A 22,693-nucleotide genomic window follows, 5' to 3' on the forward strand; every position below is an offset into this window, starting at 1 on the left:
CCCGTATCCGATCCATTTGCAGCATGGACCCAACGCAGAGATGGTTTGTCAATCTTGATAAACAGGACACACCCCAATCCTCCTCACCCACAAGCAGAAAAAAAAAAGGCGAGAGGGAAAAGGAAAGGAAAACATAGAAAAATTCATATTTTGCCTTTCTCGTCTCGAGGGAAATCCAAACGAAAGGAAGAAAAACTTCCTTCTTTTTGGGTCCTCAATACTCGCTTGAAGTCCCTAGATTTGTGTTTCATCCACGATGGGTTCCTCATCGTTGGTTAACGTAAGAGGGCTGAGTTTGAGACCGCCGACGCCATCATCATTGCCGTCACCACCATCGTCGTCGTCATCATCGCTCCGTGCTTCCTCGGTGAAGCTGCTGCAGCCAACCACAAACAAAGCGTTGGTCCTGTTGAAGAGGTCGCTTGTTCTCAACAAAAATGCTTCATTCTTCAATGGTGGAGGTATGCCTCCAATTCAATTTATCTCTCTCTCTCTGTGCGTGTGTTGGTTAGTTGGAAAATCTTATTGCTATGTAAATTTGGGAACAAGAATGATATTTGGTAGCAATGATGGAAGGCCGCGGAAACGGAAGAAACAGAAATACCCTTTTCTCCAAATTTGTTATAGAATTTCGTGATTTTTTATTACTTATGTTCTGCTGATTTTACCATTTTTGGGGGTATTATTTTGTCTTTATGCTTTGCTCGGTATTGGCAAATTTGCTAGAATTGCATATATTAACGGCAACTTGGTATATTTGATTTTTTTGCTCGTTCACATTGCTTTACGTTATATATATATATATATATATATATATATATATATATATTGGCTATTAATGAAGCTACATAACTAACGAGTAGAAATCACTCTTTTCTTAAAAAATTCTTAATTTTTTATAGATCATATGTTACAGATGTGATCTACATGACTTCTTTAGTAGGAAACTTGTTTTGAATCTTGTGATTATTCTAGTTAATAGGTTTTTAAAGGGGTCCAAAAATCAACGGCCTACAAGGTGTCAAAATTTCCTAATTTAAAATATCACATTTTTCCATCAGAAAAGCACAATCGAAGGCTTGATCCTTAGCAAACAAACCATGCTTAACACATCTATGTGGTTAGATTGGGTTGATACAACTTGCACCTACGATTTCTAACTCATTAGTTGTGTACCTTCATTAGTAGCCAATATTTACCCTATATATATATATATATGGTATCGTCGGATGCCCGCACATTGCGTCCGATTTCAGATCCATCCAAAAATCTTCCTTTTTACAAAAATGACTTTCAGATCCGTCCAAAAATCATCAAACAACTTGCGTGTTTGATGATATGGCCGTCTCTCTCTCTATATATATATATATACATATATATATATAGAGAGAGAGCTACTTTGTGAACTGGACATTTCCAACACTTTTTTTGCAAATCCAACCATGTAAATGTGTTTGGCATGGTGAATTTGCTAGGAATCAACTGTTGGATAATGTATTTTTGATGAAAATACAATTTTTAGATGCTTGAATATTTATGAAGATTATGAGCTGTTCATTTCAAAGCCCTAAAAATCTTGTTTATGCATCATAATGGTCCTTATACAACCAAGCATGTAGATCACATCCATATGGTTAGATTTAAGAGAAAAGAACAAAAAATCCATGAAAACACTGTTCACATGGTAGTTCTCATATTCTAGTGACTATATATAAATATTTATATTTAATACAGTCAATTGTAGGTACAATCTAGTTGGAATCTCACAATGCAAGTTGTTTTGATTCAATCTAACCTCGTAGATATGTTCAATGTGCTCGATTGAGCGGGAAACGACCCTTGGATCATGTTTTTCGCTGAAAAACATGTTTTTTTGAGTCGAGAAAAATCAATGCATTTATAACTGTTGATTTTTGCACCGCCAGAAAAACTTATATACAAGTTGGATTCTGGTGATTCAAATTTTGGTTCCCACTAAAACAACACGTAAATCACATCCATGGGGTCGCTTGGATCAGAAAAACTATATATAAAAAAATGGAAGTTGCTAAGTCATTTGTACATACAAACTTTGGTACACACGTCCATACCGTAACAATGAGTCAAAACTCATAGGCACGCGTTGTTTCTACTCAATCTGACACTGTAGATGTGATCTATGTATTTTATTTAGCGGGGATCAGTCCTTGGATCATCGTTTATCAACAAAAAATATATATTTTGAGCCCAAAAACTTACAGCTGTTGAATTTTTTATTTGCCAGAAAAACCTGTTCATATTATCATCATCCGGTGATCCAAGGGCTGATCCTCACTAAATAAAACTGTTAGATCACATCTACAGTGTCAGATTGAGTTGAAACAACTCATGCCTATGAGTTTTGACTCATTGATGCCGAATGGATGTGTGTACCAAAGACATCCATATATATATATATATATATATATAGAGAGAGAGAGAGAGAGAGAGAGAGAGAGAGAGAGAGTTTTTAGCAGTTTTCGTAGGTTTAACCTTGTTTATCATTTTAGTTCAATCTTACTGTTTATGCTATTTTATAGAATAGGAAGCTTTTATATCTTGTAACCAATGGCCTTGGACAGGTGGGGGGTGGGACAAAAGAAAAAATCTGAGGGCTTTGCTGGGACTAACTTCTAGAAAACCTAGATTTGCAAGTGACGTTAGAAATCAATCCACCTTTGGAAAAATATCTCAATATCATACTTGTTTAGAAGAAAAACAGACTTTGCATTTCATTATGGTCTTACAGAGAGACAACTGCTTGGTATGTCCATACTGATGGAAAAGCAAATGGTTGAATGGGCCGAGTTGGCCGAGTTTTACTGCAACTAATTGAGATGTGAGGTTAATGCTTCAGCTGCTACTCAGAAAATCTAGATAGCACATGGATCCACTGTCTTCAACAGTTCAATATCATATTCTAGCTATGTAACACAAACTTTTCTAACAGGGCAATGCACTTGCACCCATGCTGGTGCGACACTTGGACATGGCTTCCTTTGTGTCAAGTGAAGTCAACCACACCGAGGTCCATTTCTGTCCCAAAAGTAGATTCGGTTAACCCTAACCAAGTCCAGTTTTATCTAATATTATATATAAATACATATGTGCACACACACACTCATATATATATATACCCTCCTCGCACCCAAGTTTTTTTAGATTGCCGCATCCGCACCCACACCTATGTGACATAGTATTCTAGCTAGAATTGCCATTACTGCAGAATAAGTCAAATGAGCTTCTACAAAAAGAATGATTCTTCGTACTTAACTTTAACACAGAGACATTTCTTCATTAGATATCTTTTCCTTGTTTTTCTATGACAAACTACTTTTTTTCTAAGTCATTTGTGGAGTATATTTTGTGTCTGAATGCCGGTTCTTTTTGGCAAATACCGTTAGTAAGTGGTTTATGTAGCGGCGCCATTTCTGTAATATCTCTTTGCAAACAAACTATTTATACTTTTAGTTGAGTGCTGTCATTAATTTTTTCACAATTTGCTTCTTTGAGTGTCATTTCAGTATAAAACTCAAAATTTACTGCTCACTCTCATTTGGTGTTGGTTAATGATAAACTTAAGGCAGCTTTATTTGTGTCTGGAAGAAGGCATGAATCATCTGTGTGGTTCATTTTTGTGTGATTTTGTTATGTTTAAAATCATTGAAGTTCTGATAGTTGATAAGATGCATGAACTCCACAAGAAGAACCTCATGTCTTGAGTATTTACATGGTAATCTGACTCCTTGGCCTTCTAAAAAAAAGTATGATTTGTGTACTCTTTGTAGTTGAAGCTCTGCAAGTATCAGGCATATGCACAGGTTATTCTAATAGATCCAGGGCTGTTGGACATGGTAGAGGTGCCCTTGGTGCCAGGATGAACTTATTTGACCGGCTTACAAGGGTGATTAGGGTGAGGCAAAGGATAGGATATCATATTTGTTCAAAGTTGATTTTTTTTCATTTTTGTGCTAGCAATGCACTTTAATCTCTTCTAATTGCAGTCATATGCAAATGCACTCTTAAGCTCTGTAGAAGACCCAGAGAAGATACTGGACCAAGCAGTGCTTGAAATGAATGATGATTTGACAAAGATGCGCCAAGCTACTGCACAGGTTCTTACTGTTTTCCTCATGGGTGCCAATTTATGTGATAGGAAAAAATAGTTTTGGTCTATCCAATAATATAAAAGTAAATTATTTCCTTGACAAGAATAGTTGTTTTCTTGTGTAAATTTTATACTGATGTTCTGCTTATTGTGTTTGATGGTTTTCTTATCACAATCATGTTTATGTTTGCTTTACCTTTTTGGAAGGTTTTAGCATCTCAGAAGAGGTTGGAAAATAAATATAAAGCCACAGAACAGGCTTCAGATGATTGGTGGGTATTGCTCGTCGGTCATTATTTCTGATATTGGTTTATGTTTCTTATCCATTTTGATTTTTATTATTCATAGGTATCAAAGGGCTCAACTTGCTCTTTCAAAAGGTGATGAAGATCTGGCTCGTGAAGCTCTTAAGAGGCGCAAATCTTACGCGGTATTGATTAATGAAATCCTCTTCATATTATATCAAATTATTGAATCCATTGGAATATGCAATGCAATAGTTGCATTTTTTCTTTTAGCTTATGAAATTTTATGTCCTTGTTTTGAGTATTGCATGGTGAATGTGATGCAGAGATGTAAATGCTTTCTGATGAATATTATGAAGCACTAGTCTTCTCATGATGAATAGTTTGTTGCATATGCAATTATTTTGGAGAAATATTGTATGGCATGTGTTAGAAATGCAACATCAGCTATGTCTGATGATATTTTGTTATGTATGAGGGTGTTTCAAATGGGAAAGTATTTGGTACCCTTGTCGATAAGAAACCCCCTAGTTGGAACTCATAGTGAGAGGGTTTTTAACCAAATCTAACCCTACGGATGTGCTCAACATGGTCAAGACTCAAGATAGTAGGAATCAACTCTTGGATTGTATTTTTTCAACGTAAAAATATGATTTTATGAGGGTCGAAAATTTGGTAAAATGCAAGTTGTTTTTTCAACCCCTGCAAAATCTTACATGTACATTGGAATAAAATGATGCAAGCACTGATTGCTACTAACCTAAACATGCAGATCACTTTCGGAGGATTAGGAGTGCAGAAAACATTAAAAATTTAAAATATTGCAGTTTTTACTTGGAAGACCCGAGATTTATATATATATATATATATATATATATATATATATATATATATATATATATATATATATATCGGATCCAACCCGGATCCGGTTCCCAGCCCACGCGTTGCGTGGGCTATTTAAACCCCTGTAGGTCGGGTTTCTCTTTACGAAAAGAGGAAACCCCCTCCTGCACGCACACTCTATCTCTCCCTCTCCCTTCGCCAGAGCTGCCGACCCCCCTCTCAGGTACGCTCCTTCTCTCCCGTCTCTTGCTCTCCTCCCTTCCCTTCTCTCTGAGTGACGCCGGCAAGAGGGCACCGACCCTCCTGCCCTCACCTATCTCCCTGTAAAGCTCGGCAGAGGAGGGGCGCCGCCCCTCCTGCCCTCTCTCTCTTTTGACAGCCGCAGGAGGGCAGCGCCCTCATGAGCTGCATAAGCCTGTCAACCACCCTTATGAGCTGCATCTATGTGGAAATTTATCACAGAAGTTCATGCCCAAAAACTGGCTTAACTTGGACCTATGTGTCTGTTAAATTATATGTATATATTTTTATTTCTTTATTTTTCCTTTTTATTTTATTTTATCTAGTTCTCTTTGAACTAGAACTTTGTCCTAGTTCTCTTTTGAACTAGAGTTTGACTAGTCAACACAACGTTGACTAGTCAAAAGAGTTGTTGGAGCAAGCTCAAGTGACTCTATTTGTGACCGGTGGAGCTTGCTCCAACAGCTCTTTTGAGCTCTTCTTCTCTCCCTTCTTTTTGTATATAAATAGAGGTGATCTCCTCTCATTGTATTCAAGGATGCTTCTTGCATTTTTGTGAGGTTTCAATAAAGTAATATTTTTACATATTGTGTTTGCTCTTTGTGGCATTTATGAGTGTGCCCTTTAATGATTTTTGTGATTGTGCACCTTGTAGCCTTTTAGTGGCGTTGTATTTGTGTGCACTGTGCACACTTCATTTCATTACATGGTATCCGAGCTTGGATGCTATTGAATCCTTGAAGATTGTGTTAAAATATATGTATATATATATACAGTCTTATTACAAATATCCAAAATACCCGATAGGGGTATTTTGGTCTTTTTACATAGTTGTTTTTAGAAATAACTATTTAATTAGGTTAGTTTGTTTTTGTATTTTTTTTTTCTTTTAATGACATTGGGGGTCCCACCATAGAGTAGTTGGGACCCCCAACGACTCTATGTGGGAGCCCCCAATGGCCTCTCACTTCCCCTTTTCTTGTGTATAAATAGGGGACCTCTCCCTTTGTATTAGCATGGCTTTTGAACTCTCTTAAAGAAAGTTCTTCTATTTTTTACTTGTTGTATTGCCTTTTTAAAGGCTTGGCTATTGTCTCATTGTGGACTTTGTGTTTGTATCTTCCTTGTGCTATCGCGCATGTCCATTATTTGACATGGTTAATGCTTGTTGGATTTTTAGATTATATTTTTGCATACTTCATTACCTCGTTTTCTATGCTTGTGAGAACAAGAAAAGTACCTCTTGCTCTTTGGTGATTCAAGCGGTCGTGTGATCGTGCTTTTGAAGACAAGAGTAGCTCATGGTTCTTGTTTGTGGTGTGGTGCACGTATCCTTGCTTCTTTCCTCTATTTTCTTCTCTTTTTTCATCTCCTCTATATCTCTCTATTTCTTTTACCCCTTGTAAGAATGGATGACCATGAACCATCACCATCATACCTATGAAACTCAACAATACTAATTTTGTAATGTGGTCTTCAATTGTGAAGCATCACCTTTGGCAAAAGGGGTTGTGGAGACTAGTGGATGGTTCCGATTTAGAACCTAAACTAGTTCTGACCAAGGTAGAAAGCGGAAAAGAAATACCTCTCATAGATTATGGGAAAACCAAGGCTTTAACCACTTATGAGAGAAAGTGGAAAGAATAAAGAATAGGACATGGCACGATTATGGCTTGCCTTGTCAGTAGCGTGGATCTTAGTAAATGCTCTTGCCTTGCCAAATTTGAGCATGCCTATAAGGCTTGAAAATACCTTAAAGAATATGTATTCCCTTAAAGATATTGCACATGTGTGTAATTTACAAAACAAAGTTCGTACTATAACCCAAAAAGACAAGAGTATTAGAGAATAATATAATGTCTTATTCAAACTTTGGCAAGAGTTATCTTTTCTTGAGCCTAAGTGGCATTCTCCCGAAGACATTGAGCTCCGCCAAAAATAACTTGATGCAGAACATTTCTATCAATTCATAAATGGATTGAGACCGGAATTTGAAAGTAAATCGACACTCCTACATAAACGAAAAATTCTCTCTATTGTTGACACTTTTGAAGAGTTAACTATGGAGGAGAATAGGCTTAAAGGGCATACTTTGAAAAATGAAATTTGATTCGTTCTTGCCGCCTCTAGATCAGGCAATTACATACGCGTGTATAAACCATCTCAATGGAAACAAGTGATTGAGTATGAAAATAAGCCTTATTGGAAGCAAAGCAATGAGTATGACAAAAAAAAGATTATATGTCATAATTGCCATGAGCCGGGTCACATTAGACCTCAATGTCCAAAGTATAGAAGAAGAGAAGAAAAGAAGGTGGCTTCGATTTACTCTCCTCAATAATCCAATGACAAAACTCATGATGTATCCATATCTTTATCTCAACTAATGGAAATTCTCTAACCACTACTCAAAGGGACATCTTTTTCACATGAGGCATCCATTGAAGTTGCAATCTCATCCTTCACTAACCCTCGTAAAATTCCTTGGCTTCTTGATTCTGGTGCTTCTTACCCCCTAATAGTAATATTTTATCTGAATATCATAGTAACTCAAGTGTGTCAAATGTTTTTATAGCTGATGGTACATCTATTGAAATAAAAGGAGTAGGAAATTTTAAAAATATTTTGCAAAATTTCAACAATTTTATTATTCCAAAAGTTAGATATATTCCTAAATTAAGTTTAAACCTCTTATCAATTTCTCAAATTTTTTATCATGGATGTAATGTCTCATCTTCTATTCGTTGTTGGGTGCAGAATCGCCAGTCAGGGAAGCTGATTGGAGAAGGCCATAGAGAAGAAAGCCTCTTCTATATGGATTTTTTTGAAATACTTAAGAATACTTTTTGTTATAATGTTTAGAAATTAGATTTGGATTTATGGCATAAAAGACTTGGCCATCCTCAAACACAACAAAACAACAACAACAACTACGCCTTCATCCAAAAACAATTGGGGTCGGCGATATGAACCAAAAAAGAAAATCATTTTGGGTCTTTCACATGAATCCTTCTCCTTCAATCATTTCTATCCAATGCCATGTCCTCGGTGAGGTTCAAAGCATTCATATCCTTTCCTATCATTTCCATCCAAGTCTTCTTAGGCCTACCCCGACCTCTTTTAACTAATATATTTTTCCATTTCTCCATCCTTCTAACTGGAGCATCATTAGGCCTTCGTCGAATATGTCCAAACCACCGTAAACGATTCTCTCTCATCCTATTTTCAATGGATGCAACACCTACCTTCTTACGTATCTCCTCGTTTCAAATCTTATCTTTTATTGTATTTCCACATATCCATCTAAGCATACGCATCTCAGCTACACTCATTTTTTGAATATGATGTCTCTTGGCAGCCCAACATTCCGTACAATATAGTAAAGCGGGCCTAATTATCATCCTATAAAACTTTCCCTTCAACCACAATGGTATTCTACGATCGCACAACACTCCAGTTGCACTTTTCCATTTCATCCACCCAACCTTTATCCTATGATTTACATCTCCATCAATTTCTCCATACTTTTGAATGATAGATCCCAAATATTTAAAACAGTCATCCACTTGGCCATCCTCATGTATCTAAAATCTAATATTTTTCAAGTTTTGGAAAATTTTGTAATTTTGAAAATATTATTTGTAAGGACTGTGTTCTTGAGAAAATGAAGAGATTACCATTTCATGTTAGAACTTTTGTTTATTTTGGACCGCTTGAGTTAATACATTCAGATGTATGGGGCCTAGTACTACAATACATATGAGTGTTGTAACGAGAATTATTAGATATATTAAGAATTCTATCAATTACGAATTATTTTTATCATCCTCTTTCTCGTTACAAGTCATTGCATATTCTGATTCTGACTTGGGGGGATGTGAATGATAGACGCTTAACCACTGGTTCCTGTGTTTTTTAAGTGATTCTTTAATTTCATGGCGATGCAAGAAGCATCCGAAGATGTCCCTCTCTTCCACTCAAGCTGAGTATCATGTCATGGCAAAAACTATGTCTGAGTTAGTATGGTTGAGACAATTACTAGAGGATTTTGGAGTTCACATTGCAGAACCCTCAAGATTATGCCATGACAACAAGAGTGTTGTATACATTGCAAGCAATCATACATTCCATAAGAGGACAAAACATATTGAAATGGATTGCCACTACGTTTGTAAAGAATTCCTGAAGAAGACCATCACATCGTCTTACGTTCCAAGTATCAACTAGCAAACTTCTTCACTAAAGCGCTGAAGCGCTCCCGTCACCTAGATTTCACTTCCTACTTGGCAAACTCTCGATTGTTAAACCATGAATTTGAGGGGGGGGTGTTAAGATATTTATATATATATATATATATATATATATATATATATATATATATATATATATTTATGTAAACTGAAATAGTCATTAAGGGTATTTCGGTCATTTCACCGTAATAAGCATCAACCCATTAGGGGCTGACTTCCTTTTTATTTTTGTACTTTCTTTTTTGTAATGATGGGGCAGCTCCAACTAGCTGTTGGAGCTGCTCCCAACTGTCACAGCGGTTGGGAGCAGCCCAACAGCTAGTTTGGGCTGGCCTCTTGTATTATAAATAGGCCCTTAAGGCCTTTGTAGTTTTAACTCTCAAGAGAGTATTTCCTATGCAATAACAAGAATATTTTGACCCTTGTGAGGGTGGTGTGGCTTATTCAATCAAGTGTCATAAGTGACGTCTCTTTGGATTTAATCCATTTCATTACAATTACACCCATTAGTTCTATAGGACATCAGATACAGCTATGTTATATTGTTCTCCATTAATAAATGGCATGTATGTTGATAGAGTAAAGGTGTGAATGTGGTTGAAATTTTACTTTTATGCTTATATTTATAAACATATGCGAGCACTATATTTATCTATTAATGTTGTTTCACTTCAGTTAGTATGCAAATTTGAATTTTCTATTTATCTAGTTCTACTGATTAACTGGGTTTACTTTACAGGATAATGCAGCCTCTTTGAAAAGTCAACTTGATCAGCAGAAAGCTGTGGTGGATAATCTTGTCAGCAATACACGGGTATGCTGTAGTTTTTAACCAAAGCCTATGAAGAAAAAGCTGTAGTTTTTTTCAAAACTGAGATACATGTTAGTGTTCCTCTGAAAGGGAAAAGGGATGGGACAATCCAGTATGTCCCTCTTTCTTTTTTCAATTTTAATTTCACAATGTTACATTTGGTCTTATCATTGTTCTCAAATGATAACTGATCAAATACGCATTCTGTTATGCTGACTTTTCAATACACTGAGCTCAAAAGAACAGATTGCAGACATTCACGAAGAACTTGCATCATTACACTTTCAGTTATTTCTTTCCAAACTTGGGATGATTCCGCTTGCATCGTCTCAAGTTTGAAGGAGAGTGTTGATAAGTGTAGTACCTTTTTTACTTTTCTGTATGCTGCCCCTTCATGTGTACATAACATTATTTATAGGGTATTTTTGTATTTTGTCTCATTTAGCCTTAGAGTCATCAACCATTCTTGGCTTATAGTGTAGCAAAAGGGATTGACCCCTATATGTTGTAATATCTTCTCATTCTTTAATAATGAAGTATCTCTTTTGAGTGCCTCTTCTCTTTGCCTTCTTTGTCTTCCCTTTCTTTCTTGAAAATAAGCACACATCATCGTTATGCATAACAACGAGAAAGGAGATCTAAAGGGAGCATCTAAGGGCTGCTAGCATCACTGATGATCTATCCAACTCTCCTAGGTACTTGGACTAATTGTAAATAAGGGAAACTATAGTATATTTAATGATCTTAAGCAAGACCCATGTACTTTAATGTGACCAAACGTGTTTGCTCTAAATACAATCTCTGATCTATTTGATCAAGTTTGTTTAATACTATTTATTAGTGACACATCTTTAGCTTGTTTGATCTTTCTGTGACATATGGAGCTGTCAATTGACAATATTTACGCTGTTCATAACATTGATTGATTTGCACTTGTGGATTTAACTTGCAATTTTAATCTGAAGGAACCTATTCTGTAGTCATAAGTTGGCATATTGAACTCGTTATACTAGTGGCAGATGTTTGCTTTACTATTTATTAAATGAGGAACAAATGCTATAATTTGAAGAAGTGGAAATTATTTTGTATTCATCACATCTAGGGAAGCATGTATCACATGCTTAATGGTATAGAAAAGCGTTATGGTTGCATCAATATTGATAAATTATACTGAACTTGTGTTTTTGATAGCTTCTGGAGAGCAAGATACAGGAAGCCAAATCAAAGAAAGATACTCTCAAAGCACGGGCACAATCTGCAAAGTTTGTCCTTATGTCTTATCTTTTTTTTGTTTTACTTGAAATTTTCTCTAGAACTGAACTCTGTGTCATGTGCCTATTAGGACTGCAACAAAAGTGAACGAGATGCTGGGTAATATCAATACCAGCAGTGCACTTTCTGCATTTGAGAAGATGGAAGAAAAGGGTAGGGAGATTTTATTCCCTAAAATGTTTTCTTTTGTTGAGCTGAAAGTGAAAATATTTTACATGGGTTGAGCGAGAGATTACACTTAATGATTTTTTCTGGTGTGCTACATATGTTTAAAATATAATGGAATCTCACTGTATTTCCACTTGATTTGGTCCAAGCTATGATCCTTTATGAATTTGATAACCAGCCTGAATTGGTTTTCCTTGTATTATTTGTTGTTGGAGTTGGTTTAAGTTCTCATAAGTCCATATCACAAGGAGGCCAGTGATCTAAAACTCCAGAGGATATGTAAACTAGTATATCAAAATCTCAGAAGCATTTAGCCTGCTTTTTAATGTCAATGACATAATTTGCTTCTCATTTACAGTTCTGGCAATGGAGTCACAGGCAGAGGCCCTTAATCAATTGTCCACTGATGATCTTGAAGGGAAGGTAATGATGAATCCTTTACAACGATAAATTGTAGCTTAATATGTCACTGGCTGCCCTAGTATTATCTGCTTATTTGGATATTTCTCTGTTCTTTGCAGTTTGCCTTATTAGAGAGTTCATCTGTTGATGATGATCTTGCAAATTTGAAAAAGGAATTGTCAGGGAGCTCTATGGTATGTATTGTCGTTGCTTATCATAGAATGATTTCTTCTATTACCTTTTTATGATTCCATATTGGATTCTTCAGTTAGTTCACACGTTGGTAAAAGCTAGCTCTTGATCATCTTGGCTAATGTTTAATTTTTTTTATTTGTTCTGTGAAACCCAAGTTGATTTAATTTGGCTACATCTTGGGAGCCACTAAGATCCCTACCAGATTGGTTGTCTCAGGCAGCTTGTGTCCAGTTTGTTAATAGTCGGGAACTTTTCTGGCTAGCCTAGTATATAGTTATTGGGCGGCAGCTTATTCCCTGTGATAAAAAGTTCGAAGCAAGGTTTAACCTATGTAATGAATATCGGCAATAATTTGAAGATATCACGATATTTACAGAAAACCAACACAATCTCAAAAAGATAGCTTTGTTTTCAAAATATCACCTATTTTTAAAATATCATGATTTTATCACAATATTTGCTCTTTTTAAAACTTTTTATGTTTTTATGTTCTTTTCATAGTTTTATATATTTCATATACTTTAAACTGATAAGAACAAAAAACATATATTTTATAAATTTCCCTAGAATTATATATTCCAAGATTTTTCCAAGATTTTCCCAAAATTTTAAATTTATATTTTAGATTTTCCCTTGACAAGGAAATACCTATAATGATATTTGTGACGTTGGCTTAACCTTGAACTACTGTCTGATATGATGTTGTTTTCCTTTTCTTTCAGTCGTTAAAAGGTTTTAAGTTTTAACCTTGAATTGCTGCTTCATAGATTTCATGATTTTCTTTGCCTTTTCTTCTGGATTGATAGCGAGGTGAGCTTCCGGCTGGTAGGTCAGCTGTTAGCAGCAGTGCTAATTCGGCCTTTCCTTTTCGAGACTCGGAGATCGAAAGGGAGTTGAATGAACTGAGAAGAAAAGCTAAGGAGTTCTAGATTTGTAAGTAATCAGAATTCTGAAGTTTTCTGTGAAATCCAATCATGGGTTTCCAGTCAATTTCACCTGTTTTAATATGCCTACTTAATCATAGTTAAGGTTCAGTTATTCTTGAGGTTGGCAAGATACAATTATGCCTTTTATTTGTAGGATTATACATTATGATGTTAATGTACAGCAATTTCATCAAATGTGTAGGTATTATTTTTCCATGGCCTGAATAGTATTTCAACGTTTATGCTGCATCATATATGTTAAGCCATCCTGATTATGTCACAAAGCAACTATGAAAATTAGGAGACAAGGGCACGGTTTTCTTTAAATTTTAAACAAAAAAACTATTTTTTATAATTTAATAAATATTTTTTGATAGAAATATTATTAACAATTATTTAAGAAACCTAAATAATATTAAAATAATGTCTGTATGTTCTCACAACATATCACAGTATGTTCTGCTTGGAAAAATTCAAAACAAGGGCTTCCTTTGTCAAACAAATCTTAGAGAAAATTTAAAAGATAGAAACAATAAAAACAATTAAAATTTTAAGTTGAATTCCTTGAAAAATATGGTAATAATATCAATCACCATATTTTTGCAATAAATTCCTTTTGCCGTTTTCAATTTTCAGTTGTGATATTTTTAACATTTGTTATTTTTTGGAATAAAAAACATTATAAATGTAGTAGATTTTATTTATTTGTCTGACATTTTTTAATATGATTCAGACGTGAAATATTGTACTCTTGTGCTCTGCTCATGCAATTCTCTTTCACCAGTTTACCTTTCCCCACAAGTAAAAATTCTGCTGTTATCAATGTGTTATGGTTGACAATAATGATCATGTGTCTGTAACGTACATTCTGGCATGCATCCCTTTTCTGTAAATCCACGTTCATTCCCCTCTAAGCAAGCAATTGCATGAGCTCTATGTGGATGCTCATCTGGTAGGGGCGAATTGCAAACGTCACCAAGTTGACGGGATGTCACGAGTTGGAAACCCACAGGGGGCGTCAAAGTGAAGTCCTGTATTTGTGTATGTTATGAGTCTGTGATACTGCTGAGAATGAAAAAAAACCCATTGTTTTTCTTTGGAGTAGGTAAAATGGAAAATGTTATTACTGTCTTTGCAAAAAATGACATGTTTTCCCAAATGCCTCACAATTTGCAGTACTATCCCACCATGTACACAATCATGGGTGCCCCCACCTTTTTAGCATATTTTTACCCTTTGCATGAACAAATCTCGTGGTTCGCCCACTACCATGCGAATGTCCTCATGTCACTCGTAATTACTTTTTTTCATCTGACAAAACAAGAATAAAAATCCAAATCTCACTTGTTATTTTGATGAGTTTGAGTATACCCACAATGTGTTGACAACTCTAATATTAAATACAAAAAATGATTGTACTGGACGAAAAATTTAAACGTTTTTCAAAAAACCTCACAATTTGTCAAAATTCATCCAATGGTAAATTTTGCAGGTTCTTGGTTTTTTAAGGACCTTTTTACTCTTAGCACTTGCGAAACTTTTTTATTCTCGCGTGTTATATCGCCATGCTCTCCCAATCTCGCTAAATCTCACTAAAAGTATAATTTGCATTATATTTTTGTAGAAATCATGTATTTCGCATAAATGTGTGGGGACATTCACATATATATAATATAACATTCGTGAGCTACCATGCACATCTTCTTTAAGTAGATCAAATTGCCATGGAGGTATGCAAATGTGTAGCGACATTCACATATACATAGTATGCCATTTGCGAGCTACAATGCGAATCTCCATCAAGTATATCATATTGTCATGGAGGTCCGCAAATGTGTGGTGACATTTACGTATATATATTTTGACATTTGCATGCTATCATGCGAATCTCCTTCAAGTAGATGATCGTCAAGGAGGTTCACAAATATGTGGTGACATTCGCATATATATAGTATGACATTCATGAGCATGTAATTTTTTTTTAAGTAGATCAGATCGTCAAGGAGGTTCACAAATGTGAATGTTGCAGGTTTTGATTTCAAATGTTTGAATTTATATATATAATTAATGTATAAACTAATTACTAGTTCATTTATGGACCTATAACTAAGTTGCTCATGTTCAATTTTTTATGACAGGTAGACATTGAATAGAGAAATTTCATGGTAATAGCAGATTGATATTTAATATTAAGGTTGTCAGCCTATCGTGGGTATACTTCACCTCATCCAAATAACTAGTTATGGGATTTGGGTTCTTGTTTTGTCAAATAAACAAAATAACAGACATTGCGAGTGACATGAGGACATTCGCATGGTAGCGCACGAACCTCAAAAGATTTGCGTGCAAAGGGTAAAAATGTCTTAAAAAGTGGGGCACCCATGATTGTGGACATGAGGATATAATGCAAATTATGCGGCATTTCAAAAAGTGTATCATTTTTGCAAGGACAATACGATCATTTTTCGTAGGTAAAATAAGTCGGGTTGAACTCAACCTAGGCCCTGACCCTATAAATGAGTTTATCCAATTTTGACCTGGGTGTAGCAGGGTAAACAAATTAAGTAGCTTGTGACTCAGCTTGGTTGGGCTCGTCACATACTCGTTCTTGATCATTTCATATGATTGGTGAGTCGAGCCACGAGCAACTTATTCAGCTTAAATGAGTCAAACCCAAGCAAAGGGTGTTCGGCTTGGGTGAGCTCGTATAGATAAAACTGAAAATGACAGTAATGTATGAAAAAAATGATGCATTTTTCAAAAAACCCTATATTTTTTTCAAAATTTGTCTCATATCCAAAATTGCAAATTATCTTACTTTAAAAAGACTATTTTACCATTCACACAACAAACCTTCTCAAGTTCACATGATATATCAATCTAACAAAACCAACATGTGACCATGTTTCTTCTTCCACACCTCACGTTACTCAAACTTTCATATAGATATGCAAATGAGGTTGCTCTCCATGCGTATTCGTCGATGTAATGCAGGTCTTGCAACAATTGAATGTATGAGTTATGCATCATCTTTCTACCAATATCGATGAATACACATGTGCTAAAGAAGTAGAGCAAGAATGCTCTCACCTCTTTATCCACCAAAAAATCATCATTCTCTTAATACACGGTAGCTTTCCCTTCATTCTCCTCGCCTTGTTGGAGTCATAGTGGTTCCTTAGCCATGATAACTTTAGCATTTGATCCAACTAGCCATTCACATCATTTGTTAGTGTTATGAACCACTCGTGTATTTGAAACCAGTAGAACTAATGCATATAACTTGTTGGATCCTCTAGATTTAGTGACTGTGGATCCTACAGTCATAATTAATTTTGATGAAATCAATCAAATTAATCATTTAATTACATTCACACAAATATAATATTTTAAAGATTGAAGTGTAATAAATATGATAATTTAATCATTGATTGAATGCAAAATTCGCAATGATTGCAAACATCTTACAAATATGTATATACAAAATAATAAATGAACAAAGTACTTGTCCATGAGAATCAAAACTTGCTCTCCGCTGCGACTCCCTCCTCAGAGGACCGAACCTTGTTTCCCACAGCATCCGATCATGTGCACTCTTCATAGCAACCTCAACCTTTGGTTTAGCATATGATCCACCCAAACGACTCTTACTCATATCAACTTCCCAAGGACCCTCCACATTAACCTCAACCTTAAGGTTCACATTCTCTCTTTGCTAAGATACCATCTTCATCTCTCTACTACCACTGCAAATGGCAGTGTTGAGGTTATCAACAACCTAAGAATTAGCCAATGGGTGAAACTTCTTCACCACAGAGTCCCCCTCCCCCTCCTTAGATGCTTCTGGGATGGGTGACATTAATCTTGCCACATGTCAAATTTTTTTTTTACATTCATCTTTAGATTTGGCCACACTTGAAATGTTTGCAATTATTTGCCTTGCATTAAGGTGTTAGCTGCTGAGAGTTTGAGCATAGAAGTCAGAGTCTCAATTTATCGATGTTGCATTTTTTGTGAAAAATGTTAGACACCTAGACTTTTGGCAACAAAGTAGGCTCACTCCAGAGTATGAGGTTGGGAGAGAAATGATTGATCGAACAAGAATAAAGATAGAGTCTCATTCTACCAGTCAATGCCGACAACAATCACTCTCTACCCACGTGTCAAGTTTACTGTATATTTCATAATATGAACTATCACCCAATATGTAATTTTTCTTCCTTTACCTTTTCAGTTGTGTTTCAAAAATATTGGATGTTGTGGGTGTGGCTCTCTTCGAGTCGGTATTCTCAGTCATCATATTAAACACATTCATATTTGTCTATAATAACAATACGAGAAATATAGATAAACAGACGGGCAACAGAGACAAGGCATAGGCTATTGAAAAAATATTACAAAAAATAAACGAAATAGCTTATAAAAAAAACTTAAACCATTAAGGAAACAATCAAAGAAACAAAGAGTGTCCCCTAATCATGTTTATAATACAAGCAAGATACACAACATATAATCACACGAACACTCATATGCAAATGATTTAATAAAATAAAATAGAATAGGTTATTGAACATGCAAAGATAACTCAAAAACCATATAATTCTTCTATAACATAACTAACTTATACCAATGTTTCAAAAAAGTAACTAATTCAAGCCATTGTTTAAAAAAAATAGGTTCAGACATTAAAGATGTGCTTATCGAAAAAATAACTCAGTTTTTTATTTTTTGCCGATGAAGAATCATTGCTGATGATTCACCAAAAATAGTCATAAAAAATTATTGCCGGAGAGAAGCACGTTGGGGGACCACAAAAAACCCTAGTTGATGCGAAAATGTCCATGGGTTTAAACATTGAGTTTTTATACAATGAAGAAAAATCACATTTAATGCTCGTATGAAAATCCACAAACAAGCATATTCACAATGACATGATTTGTGATGTTACTACCTAATTTGCAAACTTTTTGAAGATCATAAGAAGTTTGCACTATATCCCGCGAATTTAGTACAATATTTAAGATGTTATGACATATTAACCTGAAGTTTACACTATATCATAAATTTTATGTTATATATGCGAATTTAGTACGACATTTGTGAAGTTTTTAGGTTTTAGTTTAGCCAAAAGTTTGCAAATATTGTTATGCGAACTTCATGATGTCTGCAAGAAAAATCGTGTGAATCTACATTTTAGTGAGAAGGTGTGATACCTGAGAAGCGTACCGATATATCGCACGAACCTCAGGAGGTTCACTATGCAAAGGTTAAAATAATCCTTTTAAAGCTAGACATTTATAATTTTGGACATAAGGCAAATTTTAAAAAATTATAAGGTTTTTTGGGGAACACATCTTTTTTGTCATACAATATGGTTATTTTTCATAGATAAAATATGTATATATTTTTAGTTTAATATATAAAGAGAAGAATGCATTGAAATATATATATGGTGTTATTGAAAGCACAAAACTATTGACCTGAAAAATATAGGTTCAAGCTTTATCAACTCAATCTAGCCACATGGATGTGTTAAACATGGATTGTTCATTGAGGATCAAACCTTAGATTGTGTTATTTCGATCTAAACATAAAAAATTTTGAGTCATGAAATTTTAGTGTATTGTGAGCTGTTTATTTTTTAAGCCCTTAGAGAACCTGCTTTCATGTCATAATCACATAACTCAAAACTCATTTTCTACATAACAAACCTTGTAGATCACATCTATATGCTCCAATCTAAAAAAACAAAAAAACTAAATATATGAAAAGCAAGTGATTTGTACTCAATAGTTATGTGCCTTTAACAACACCGAATATTAACATCCAATATATATATATATATAGAGAGAGTAATGCATTGGTTTTGCCCCATTTTTTTGTTTTGCCCTATTAGGACCATTAAAAAATCATAGTTTTGGTATTTTTTCTCACATCTAACACCATAGATGTGATCTATAGGTTTTTTTTAGTGGGAATCAACTTTTGGATCACCAGAATCTCACCTGTATAGAGGTTTTTCCGGTGATCCAAAATCAATGGCTATGAAGGTATCATTTTTTTAGCTCATAAAAATACATTTTTTTATCAAAAAAACATGATCCAAGAGTCAATTACCACTAAATAAAGCATGCTAAACACATCTAACAATTCAGATCTATGTTCAGCTCTCATATATATTTGCTACAGTCAATTGTACGTGCAATCTACATAGAAAAGTGGTGTGGCCCCTTTTTTGTTTTTTTTTTTCTCACATCTAACGCTCTAGATGTGATCTATATGTTTTTTTAGTGGGAACCAAATTTTGGATCACCCGAATTTGACTTGTATACATTTTTTTTGCAGCGATCCATAAATCATTGGTTATAAATGTATCAATTTTTCTTGACTGATAAAAACATATTTTTTCTTAAAAAAACATGATTCAAGAATCAATTCCTATCAAATTGAGGTATGATGCTACAATGTAATCTCTCTCTCTCTCTCTCTCTCTCTCTCTCTCTCTCTCTATATATATATATATATATATATATATATATATATATATATATATATATATATATATATATATATATATATATATATATATATATATATGCGTGTGTGTTTGTAAAATGGTGCCTGCCTTTTCAACAATTTACAAATCAGTCCCTGCCTTGTGCAATTTTGCAAATAGGTCATCGCCTTTCTCAAGGTTAGTGCAAAATGGTCTTTCCATTGAGATAGAGTCAAACTAACCTGGGTGAAATATTGACCATGGTTAAATGTCATGTAAAATGACTGTTTTGCACTTCCTATGTGTTTTCTCTTGAAACCCTTTGTAATCTCTAACCCTCTTTCTTCCCTAGCAGCCTAGCTCTCCCAAACCTACAATCCCTTAGCTTCAGCACTACAAGAGATCAAACCTTTACTGACACTAAATTAGCACTAGTAAAAGTCTTCTTAGTGTCAATAGTTTTTTCAATAAAAGTGTTACTAATGCATAGCATCATTGAATGGGTTTTTATTGGCGCTAAAATAGCATCAGAAAAAAACCTATTTTGGTGCTAAAAAGTGCCAAAAAAAATTTTTTGAGCACAAAAAATAGCATAGTTTTTTTTGGCTAATTTAGTTTTTTTTATGTATAACCTGCTCATACATTCATTCAATAATGAACCTACTGATACATGAATATATTTACTTATTTATTTAAAAAATGAATATGTTCATACATATATTCATTCATTCATTTAAAAATGAATCAGTTCATACATTCATTCATTTAAAAATGAATCAGTTCATACATTTATTCATTTCATTCATTCTAAAATGAACCAACTCTTACATGCATTGATAATTTTCATTAAAAATAAACTGACTCTTACAATCATTCATTCATTCATCACCAAATACTTCATAATTCTAACCCTCGATAACTTCAACATTCATATATAAAGTCATACAAGAAACACGACATATACACATACATAAACACACAAGTATCTTCATTTAACACTCCATAACTCCAACCCTTTATAACTCTAATATTCACATATGAAACTGATGCAGTGGGATGGTCGGCTGCAATGTGTTTGCTGGCTGGATAAAGAGACACGACCCTCGCGATCGTGCAGTGGGCATAAATAAGAGAAACAGTCACCCAGAATGATGGTGACTATGCTAATCTTTCTTTTATTGCAGTAGTGAACTTCAATGAACAAATAACAATTGTTGAACGATAAAAAAAATTGAACAAAACAATACTAAAGGGAATAAGACAACAGGTAAGGAAATGCTGAAAAGAAATAAGGCTGCTGCCAGGTTGAATATCCTCTATCTCATGAAACCCTAGGAGAGGGTTTTTAAAGACTGTTGTTGGATCCGGGTCACGGGTCTAGCCTTGGACCCGAATCACGATCTGGGTCAGCTTCAGTCGGCTGCTGGCTCTGTGATGTTCGAACTGGACAACGCCTGGAGTAGGTACGCAAGGGTACGTCCCTGCATCGCGTCTCTATACCTGCGATGGGATCTGACACGTGGGTCCAATCGTCTGCCCTTTGTGGTGGATCGAATGGCACGATGGATCCAATCGGGTCCTGCCCTGCATCATTCTCCCCTGGTTGGGAAAAGTCGGCTCTGACGACTTGTTGTCTCCACAGTAAGCATATAGGTCAGACACGTTGAAAATAGGTGAAATATGTCAATCGTTGGGCAGCTCAAGGAGATAGGCATTCAAACCCAATCACCGAAGGATCTTAAAAGGACCATACTTCTTAGGGCTCAACTTTCCATAGGTGCCTATGGGAAAACGCTCGGGACGCAAGTAAATCTAAACTAGCTGACCGACTTGAAACTGGACATCGCGACGACTTTGATCTACGAAAGCTTTGTAGGCCTCATAGCTTTCAACAAGTTTCGCTCGGACCTGTCTGTGGATATCACGCATATATTCGACGACATCAAACATGTCTGTGGTCGGGTCTGGGATATCAGACACAGGGGCTAGGTCAACGACATGAGTGGGTGACCGACCATAAACCACTTGTAGACCGGTTGATGGAATTGTTATATGCGAACTCGGCTTGAGGCAATACAAGGTCCCAAGTTTTGACATTCTCCCCCACTAGACTCCGTAACAGGTTTCTTAAGGTGTGGTTGACAACTTCGGCTTGGCCATCCGTTTGAGGGTGATACGCACTACTGAACTGGAGCTTGGTCTTCAATAAAGCCCATAACGATTTCCAAAAATGGCTCATAAAGCGTGTGTCACGATCGGAGGTGATCGTGCGAGGTAACCCATGGAAGCGGGTGACACCCTTGAAGTAATAAGAAGCTACTAATGAGGTGTCAGTGGTTCACTTACATGGGACAAAAATAGTCATTTTGGAGAACCGGTCAACAACGACTAAAATTGAATCAAAACAACACGATAAAATCCATGGACACGTGCTCCCACGGTTGCTCAGGGATGGGTAACGGAGTATACATACCACTATTCTGACGATGACCCTTAGACACTTGACACACATGACAACCTTGAATGAACTTGACAACATCTTTGTGCATTTTGGGTCAAAAGTATTGTTCATCCAACAAAGTGAACGTCTTATCATGTCCAAAATGCACAGCTAACCCTCCCTCATGTAATTCGGAAATCAACTGAAGCCTAAGGGAGAAATCAGGCACACATAACTTGTTCCCACGAAAAAAGGTAACCATTATGAATACTAAAA

The 22,693-nt window shown here is 35.4% G+C and overlaps 1 protein-coding gene across 1 annotated transcript; it reads left to right on the forward strand.

Moving 5' to 3' along the window:
• Positions 1-84: 84 nt before the first annotated feature.
• Positions 85-13,708, forward strand: LOC149839033 (membrane-associated protein VIPP1, chloroplastic-like). Its single transcript, XM_090002236.1, has 11 exons — positions 85-461; positions 3,807-3,931; positions 4,023-4,133; positions 4,334-4,398; positions 4,475-4,556; positions 10,447-10,521; positions 11,710-11,780; positions 11,861-11,943; positions 12,317-12,381; positions 12,480-12,554; positions 13,362-13,708. Exons 1-11 carry the CDS (start codon positions 257-259, stop codon positions 13,482-13,484), a joined length of 1,080 nt encoding a protein of 359 aa, XP_089858362.1. The 5' UTR covers positions 85-256; the 3' UTR covers positions 13,485-13,708.
• Positions 13,709-22,693: the final 8,985 nt, after the last annotated feature.

This window comes from Nuphar pumila, chromosome 4, assembly GCF_984573655.1.
Source record: "Nuphar pumila chromosome 4, dmNupPumi1.hap1.1, whole genome shotgun sequence".
In the NCBI taxonomy this organism is placed as follows: domain Eukaryota; kingdom Viridiplantae; phylum Streptophyta; class Magnoliopsida; order Nymphaeales; family Nymphaeaceae; genus Nuphar; species Nuphar pumila.

Coding starts and splice junctions, on each gene's coding strand:
- LOC149839033 (XM_090002236.1), top strand. CDS start 257: ATGGGTTCCTCATCGTTGGTTAACGTAAGAGGGCTGAGTTTGAGACCG. Junction 462..3,806: donor TTCATTCTTCAATGGTGGAG/GTATGCCTCCAA, acceptor TACTCTTTGTAG/TTGAAGCTCTGCAAGTATCA. Junction 3,932..4,022: donor GGCTTACAAGGGTGATTAGG/GTGAGGCAAAGG, acceptor TTCTAATTGCAG/TCATATGCAAATGCACTCTT.